The sequence below is a fragment of the Cyprinodon tularosa genome, unplaced genomic scaffold (genome assembly GCF_016077235.1).
Source record: "Cyprinodon tularosa strain WSP-4 unplaced genomic scaffold, ASM1607723v1 ctg504, whole genome shotgun sequence".
Classification (NCBI taxonomy): domain Eukaryota; kingdom Metazoa; phylum Chordata; class Actinopteri; order Cyprinodontiformes; family Cyprinodontidae; genus Cyprinodon; species Cyprinodon tularosa.
The window spans coordinates 499,713-507,414 of NW_024039235.1; the positions used below are offsets into that span (position 1 = coordinate 499,713).

The following is a 7,702-nucleotide window of genomic DNA, read 5'->3' on the forward strand; positions in this document are numbered from 1 at the left end:
GCCTCAGCATTAGACATGGGTCAGGCTGGGAGGAAACAAACAAACGTGCTCGAAATGGTCAGAGAACAAAAACCTTGTTCTTTCAAATTGGAATGTGGCGTTTATTTAATAAAATCTGGCTTGGTTGAATTATCCATTTTGATAATAATTTTCCTAGAAACATGTTTTGCTGTTTGGGATATCATTATGTTATTGTTGATTAGACATTCAGCAGTACCCATTAGTCCTAAAAGGTTGACATGTAATCATTGAATTCTTTTTGCTATAAGATCTCTGTAATAATGGTTGGGGAATTATAGGTTATTATTAAGATTTATCTTAAATCCATGGTTGTTTTGGCAATGCTAAATGCAAACTTCTTTATCTATTTTGATAATTTTTAAATCAGATATTCTGCAGCAGCTAAACAGCAACAACTCAAGATTAGTTGCATGTTTTAAATCCTTGACATCCCAATACAGATTTGAGCTTATTGTAATTGCTCTTTTAGAGCTTTAGAGAAGGTAAATAGTATATAAACAACATTGAAAAAAGGTTTAATGAAAAGAAAAAAAGGAAAAAGGTTTGTTCTCAGCAACTAGAATTAAAACAGTCCATATTTCAGAGACTGTAGGTCCTACACTTTAACTCTAGGATTTGAAAAAGAAAGCCACCAACATCCAAAAGGGTTTACAAGAGACAAAAGTTGAATGTTCAAAAGAATAAATGGGATACTTTTCTGTGTTTTCCAGCCTTCCTGTTACTGTATCTCTCACCTTCTCTTAACCTTTAGTGAGCCAGACATAGTACTGTTCGATCTGTTCCTGAACATATTACTGAAGTGGTTGAATTTGAAAAATTAATTAAAATGTGTTATTATTGATTGTGTTCCTACTAGTTAACACCACAACATGTCAATCCCAATGCTTGTCTGACTTGAATCTGCAGCTTAGCAATTTAGGAAAAAGAAACCAAACATTTGTCTGCCAAACTGTCCATTAAATCAAAACAGACCTCATGTAATTGAGAGATTTTCCAAAATTACTTAATATCTGCATGAAAATGTGTGTATGTGAGTTATCACTATTGCAGGATTCAGTGAATGCTATAATACGTCTCATAATGAAAAGTCTTTACCTATGGTGTGCATGTAACAAATTGTGTGATGTGTTTGTAGAATAAAATATTGCTTCCTGGTTGGTGGGTTGGTACCCTCTAGCTTTTATGAGCAATTTATAATTAATAACAATTATTTGGTCTTGTTGACTGGTACTTGCTTCTTTTAAATGGTTTTTGCTGGAATGATGAGAGCAGTAATGTCTGTACTGTAATGGTCAGGCTAACTGGTTTAACCTGCCCTTCATAAATCTGTCTGCTTGGTGATCATTCTTAATTGTTTTGTCTAATAAAGAAACAGTTTTATGGCTGTCCTGAGGATATGTGGTCAATATTATTAAAATTTGCATCTCTCTAATTTGGTCTAGCATTGTTCCTCTCACAAAGTGCCTCTGTGCATCTTCCATTTCCAAATGAATGAATGCAGTGTTTCAGGTATTCGATTGATGTTCCTGTACTGAATGATGGATGTGAATGTAAACCCAGAAAAACGCTGCATATAGTGACACTAACACACTAGCTGTTCTTGCAATATTTTTTACTGCTAAAACTAAACCTGAACTTCAATCTTCTCTGACTGAGCCATGGTGATATGCATCTGTTGGACAGGTTTTGCTTATTTCAGTGTAGATCACCTTCTCTGCTTGGGGGGAAATTGAAGCTTTAAGTTGGTCTTGATACTTTGTTTCGTGCTCTTATCAGCTTAATTATTTCTTGTTTTAACTTCCCTTCTCACTCTGTGTTTATGCCAAGTGCAACTTCTCTCTCTCTAGAGTAAACATAATTTTAAATATCCCACTGTTTTTTAATGAAACTGTTTAGATCCTTTTTAAGTTTTTCTTTTGACTTTTCTGAAAGAAACCTGAAAAGTTGTTATATTTATTCTTTTATTAAGAACAAAGACACTTCCCAGTCTTTAGTACACAGTGCTTGATCAGTATGTGAACGTTTACTTAAATAACCCAAACTGCACATACACCACTCAAAAAATGTTCCCTTCACTTTCCGCTTCGTCCATCAATGTGACAAGCAGAGCAGGAAAGAGAGACTGCAACTCATGAATGAAATCCAGACATGTGGCAGAGGCACCGATGGTCGCAGCCTTGAAGTGAAGCTTCAGGAAAAAGTAATAAGAGAAGAAAAAAGTTTTTTAGTTGCTTCCTTAGAAGGCCACAAGATCTTTTTTACCCTCCTGGGGATTGGTTTTAGGGAAGAATGTGCTCCCGGCTGGAAAAGACTCTTAGTCCACTGAGAGGTCCTTCCTGCTGCCAGTTCTGCTTAGAAACTGAGCCAGGCCAGAAACAGACTCGGCCTTCCTCCCAAGCTGGCCTCTTCTCTGGTATTAGACTACAAGTTGTTAATGATCATGATGAATATCGACATGAATCAATGATTTTTCCATAGATTTAGGAGAGTTGTATGGAATACCTGCTGTGGGTTAAATACAAAGGACTAAATACAAAGTTTCATCTGCTGAATGAAAACTTATATTGTCTTTTCAGTTTTATTCTGGTACGCTGGCCGTTAACCACAGTCTGTCAGGTGCTGCTTATGTCTGAGCAGAATAAAGTCCAGGGGGTGAAAAGTGTGCGTGATGGCTCATAATGCCAGGTTCTAAGAACTCCTTGGCTTCTGACAACCTCACAAAGGCGATTTTAAGTTTTGCTGCCAGATGAGTCTGCTGTGGTTTTTAAGCATAAATAATTTCTCTAACTTTATTGAGTTCACAAATTTAGGCGATGGGAAAGTCAGGAAAGTTAAGTCCAAAATATTTTGAGATGTTGAGGAAACATTAAAGCCTTCTATAAGAGCTTCCTGTATTGAAATAAAGATCTCACTTGACAAATAGGCTGAGACGAATGAAAGGCATGACTGAGGGATGAAGCGGAGGGCTCAGCTACTCCACCTTCATCATTCTGACCAGAGAAAGTGGAGAAACCTAATCACATGTGTGCTGATGTGCCTGACAGTTTCATCATCTTCCTGCTGATTGTTACGGTTCTCTCTCTCAGGCTTCCTGCTGGCTGGTAGCATTTACTGTTTTCAATCTATCATTATAGGTACCGTTTCTGCAACTTCTAGTATTTCATCTAATTTTATGATTTGATAAATGCTGCTATCTGTGGTCGAGAATCTCTGCTTCAGGGCAGATATCTTTCACACTACTCCGCTTCAATGCTTTAAAGACTTAATTCACTCCAGTTGAATATTTTCTTCCATAAAAACAGTGTAACATGTTAGCAGAAGATGAATTATGGCAAATCAAGTGCAGTTAGGTTTTATGACTGATAAACAGAAGAGCCTCAAATTCTAATTCCCAGGCTATAGGTCCTAATCCAATAGATTTATTTTTCTCCTACACCGTTTACATTTTGATCACTGCTGCACTTTATAAATGGGAATGTTAATTTCACTGTAAAGCTGCTCATTCACTTTTGAAAAGCTGTATGCATAGAAATTTTGTTTTGTATACACTGTGTATACAAGATGACATTAAAGTTTGTCTAAGTCTAAAGAGAATACACAGTTTCTTCTGCATTGTGATGTCTTTGATGCTTAACAGCAAAGAGGTTGGCATTTTATTATTGATTAAATAATACATTTTGACCTGTGGGAAGACAGCATTGCGTGATCTCAATACTAGGGCCTTTTAAAGGGGTCCAGAATCAAATTTATTTGTTTGTTTTTTTGCTCTTTAAAATGTTAGGATGGGGGCCATCCTTTTAGAGCTTTGAATTTTTTTCCCAACGTTTTTCATTTTTCCAGTGACTCTAAAGAGATTGCCTCTGCTCTGCTGTCGGTTTTATTTCTGTAGTTTCAGCATGCATAAAAAAAAAGGGAAACAAATCACCAGAAAAAAACAGCTTGCAGGAGCAGCAACATGTGGAGCCTCCTGCCAAAGCAAACCAGGATTTTAGGGGGCACGCTGCAGACTCGCAGGGCACAGCCATCCTGCACAGAGGAAAAACTGTGTTTGGGAGATTAATGCTCTTTTCATCTTTGGACAAATTCAGTTTCAAATTGTATATAAGACAAGGTTCCTCTTAAAGAAAGTTTAATTACATCTCACACTAGTTAGTTCTATATTAAACCAACACGCAAATGATGGGATGATTCTTCAGGACTAGAATCTGCCGAATGGGATCTGGATGAACAGTCAGTGCTTGACTGAACTTCCTTGTATCGCTATATTTAGGAAACCAGTGAAAGTGTAGGGGATGAGTGCTGGTCATGGTCTGGTGAGGTAAATAATGCTAAATAACATAAATTAATGTTCAAAGATGGCTGGATATTTTAACTTAAACTCAACGGCAATGGAGCCGTTGAGTTTAAGGCAGGCTTTTAAAGCCTTGATTGGATGCTAACATACCCCCACATTGATGACCCCTGCTCTACAGGGACAAGGCTACTGATGTCACAATATCTTTTAAGCCAGTAACACCAATGGCTGAAAATGGTTTCAATGCAGTACACTAATTTGATAAGAGTAGGGCGCCACACAGGTGGTTTTAGATGCCAAATGCAGGATTTTATCAACTGTTCTAGAAATTGTCAAAATGATAATAATACAATCATAGTATCCAGTGCATGTAGAAAGGACGGCACAGCATCCATGTATGCAGTTAAGTAGCCATATTGGGGGTTAGTTGTTCTTTAACTTTAATTTTCTTATGTAGAATAGTTTATTTTTTAATTTTTTTTATCCCAAATAATGAAAATGTGCAGGCTTGCATGATCAACAGGCCTTCTTCCTCCTTTTCTCCACACATTTCTCCCCGGGCTAACTATGTGTGTAAATTGTGACTACCGCCAGGAGATTACAACCTTGTACGCACGGTTTGTTATCACTTGTCAGGTGTCATTTATCAAACTTGCAATTACAACACCTCCGCTCTGCTTTTGCTAGGCGTTTTTCTCAAAGGGGGGCTCATTAAGCAAATTGTGGCCATCATTGTCTGAAAGAAAAGCATCATAGGCGTGCTGCCCTGTCAGAGACCTTGTAGTGAAACAGGGAAACATTGAAAGGCTTTACCGTATCTGTGAGGACCCCTGGAGAGATGCAGACCTTCCTCTCCCTCCTTCCTCAACCCCTGCCCTAGTCCCAGCAGCCACTGACACAAACAGCTTGTGGCTGATGAAGCAGCGTTGGGTTAGGTCACGCAGGCTCTTCTCTGACAAAGGAGAACTCCAAAACTTCCTCTTAGTGATTACTGGTGTTTTTAAAATGAAACCTAAGTCCCACATTTGTGGTTCTTAATTACCTCTAAACATGGATACATCTAATGCTTTGCCCTTCCAGCCCAGATCCTGACAACAGGAGCAAACGAGAAGGAAACAATCCTCTTTCTAAATGACCATCCCCTTAATGTGGGTACTCATAACTGTTGGTGTGGAGCTGTTCTGTATATTTAAAGGAAACTTGGATCTTTGGTCAGAACATAAATTTATTCTTCTCGGACCAGATTAGATGTCAGTCTCGGTCAGAGAGAGAGGTCATGTTGAAAACATAAACATAAGATAAACATTAAAAAAAAATTAAAAGCTAGCATTTTATACTGGATTTTTGGTATCTTACTGTAATTTAGGTGATTATTATGGTGTGGCTATCATAACAAAAACAGCAGTTGCACTGCAAAAACGATCTCGAAATAGCATAACAGCTAAATAACATAAAGTTTTTTTTTTATCTTATAATAAGATAATTGGATAATATGCACTTGAAAGAAGACAATACAATTGTTGTTTTCTTATTTTAAATGTAAATTGTCTCGTTCCATTGGCAAAGTGTCTCACTTACCTCCTCAATTCAAGAACAAATGGTGAAAGACAGTGGCGTCGGATGTAGGAGTTTGCCCTGAAATCGAAGGGTTGATGTTTCAAGCCCCAGCTCCGGCTTTCAGTGTCATTGTATCCTTAGGCAAGACACTTCACCCGCTTACTGATTGTGGTCAGAGGGCCCGGTGGCGCCAGTGTACGACAGCCTAGCTTCTGTCAGTGAGCCCCAGTGGGCAGCTGTGGCTATTTTATAGTTTGTAGAATGGATGACTGAATGTAGCGTAAAGCGCTACATTCAGTAGCGTGACTTGAAAAAGTACTTTATAAGTACAGGCCATTTACCATTTATGTGGTAACATGGATGGTTGCCAAGTGACCATTTTTTCAGACTGATACTGTAAGCGACTTTTCTGCTTAGATGCACAGTTTGAATAGCAGCGCATCATATTTGTGAACTTTAAACATTTTTTATGTTTAATTCAAATAGGCAGCTAGATGGTCGGGTAGTGAATCAGTGTCACTTCATGGAAGCGTTTAAGTATTGATTTAAGCCTCATATTAACACTCTTCCTTACTTCTGTTTTTTACAGCCGCGCCATCAAGACCAATCAAGACCTACTTCCAGAGACATCCTGGATAAACATCTTTTACGATGACTTCTGGGGTACCTTACTCACACACAGTGGTAGCCATAAGTCCTACAGACCCCTCTGCACCCTCTCCTTCCGCCTCAACTATGCTGTGGGTGGGCTGGACCCTTGGGGTTACCACTTAGTCAACGTCGCCCTCCATGGAGTTGTTTCCATCCTGTTTACCTCACTGGCTCGACTGCTGCTTGGAGGAGGACTGTGGAGCCTACTGGCTGGTCTGCTGTTCGCTTCTCATCCTATTCACACCGAAGCGGTGGCAGGTGTAGTCGGACGAGCCGACGAAGGGGCCGCCCTTTTCTTCCTGCTGTCCTTGTTGTGTTATATACATCACTGTCGGCTGCGGGGCCACGCTGGCTCGTTGCGGCTTGCTGCATGGCTCCTGAGCAGCTTGGCCTGCGCTGCTTGCAGCATGCTGTGGAAGGAGCTGGGAGTGACCGTTTTGGCTGTGTCAGCAATGTACGACGTCTGTGTTTTCCATAGACTCAAACTACGACATATCATCATGGTGCTTTACAAGGTAAACTGTTTTCTCTTTCACCAAAAATAAGCCAAATGCTTTCAGAGGTGTGTTTGTGGTACACAGGCATGCTGTTTGCTATTAAGTAAACTTTAAACTGGAAAACATTTGTCACTATAAGCAGCTGAGTCATTCAGGGCTGACTGCTGTAGGTTGCGTTTGATGAGGAACATATTGTGCATAGAAAACAAACAAAGTTGAACCAGCAAAACAGCAGTGGTTCTTTATAGACAGATCACCTCTGCATTACTTTCTGATGGATCATATGAGATGAAAATATTTTTGAATTCTAACATATATGTTTTCACATAAGAGACATGCATCCCATATGGATGTTTGTTACATAGATCATCGCATTAGCTCACCCTTTCTGTAGAGCCAGCCCTGTTTTTTTTTTTTTTTCTGCTCCCAAATGGATAATTAGCTCTTTCCGAAAAATCTCTGGACATTCTTCATGGGAATGTTTTGAACAAAATAGAAAACAGATACCATTTCAGGTTTAGATTTTAAAAGTCATATCTTTAAGAATAATATTTCACTAGACTTGCAGAATAGGAGAATTTATTTAAAGAAAAAATTGCATCAAAGTAAGCAACTGTTCATAGTTAAACCATGGAAATGTAATGATACAACCCTCATATGTTCTTGTTAGAAAACTATATGC

At 38.8% G+C, this 7,702-nt stretch overlaps 1 protein-coding gene across 1 annotated transcript in view; it reads left to right on the top strand.

Annotated features, from left to right (window-relative positions):
• LOC119795231 (protein O-mannosyl-transferase TMTC2-like) overlaps positions 1–7,038 on the top strand; it is a gene marked incomplete at its 3' end in the record, with an annotated part of 48,313 nt that extends 41,275 nt beyond the window's left edge. Inside the window, exon 2 of the mRNA XM_038303114.1 lies at positions 6,462–7,038. Within this exon, the coding sequence (XP_038159042.1) occupies positions 6,462–7,038 (577 nt within the window). The remainder of the gene's footprint in view (positions 1–6,461) is intronic.
• Positions 7,039–7,702: the final 664 nt, after the last annotated feature.